The following is a 208-nucleotide window of genomic DNA, read 5'->3' as shown; positions in this document are numbered from 1 at the left end:
CCAACCCCCAGAGCCTGCTGGCTCCGGGACTTGGCGGCAGCGGCACGTCCCCACTGACCAGCGCGCAGGACAGCGCCTTCCTCAGCGACGCGGACATGGTCATGAGCTTTGTGAACCTGGGTAAGGAACTGGGGTAGCGTACGATAATCCCCCCTTTCCAGTTTCCCGGGCGCGGGGCAGTGCCGGGTAGAGGGTGGAGGGGCCCTGG

At 66.8% G+C, this 208-nt stretch overlaps 1 protein-coding gene across 1 annotated transcript in view; it reads left to right on the top strand.

The window, feature by feature from the left end:
* The first annotated feature begins 7 nt into the window (after positions 1–7).
* The window catches only part of BMP6 (bone morphogenetic protein 6), a 190,131-nt gene continuing 189,930 nt past the window's right edge, over positions 8–208 (top strand). Inside the window, exon 1 of the mRNA XM_005886401.2 lies at positions 8–120. Coding sequence (XP_005886463.2) covers positions 96–120 — 25 coding nt within the window. The 5' untranslated portion in view covers positions 8–95. The remainder of the gene's footprint in view (positions 121–208) is intronic.

This window comes from Myotis brandtii, unplaced genomic scaffold (genome assembly GCF_000412655.1).
Source record: "Myotis brandtii unplaced genomic scaffold, ASM41265v1 scaffold982, whole genome shotgun sequence".
NCBI lineage: Eukaryota > Metazoa > Chordata > Mammalia > Chiroptera > Vespertilionidae > Myotis > Myotis brandtii.
This window is presented reverse-complemented; position numbering and strand designations above follow the sequence as displayed.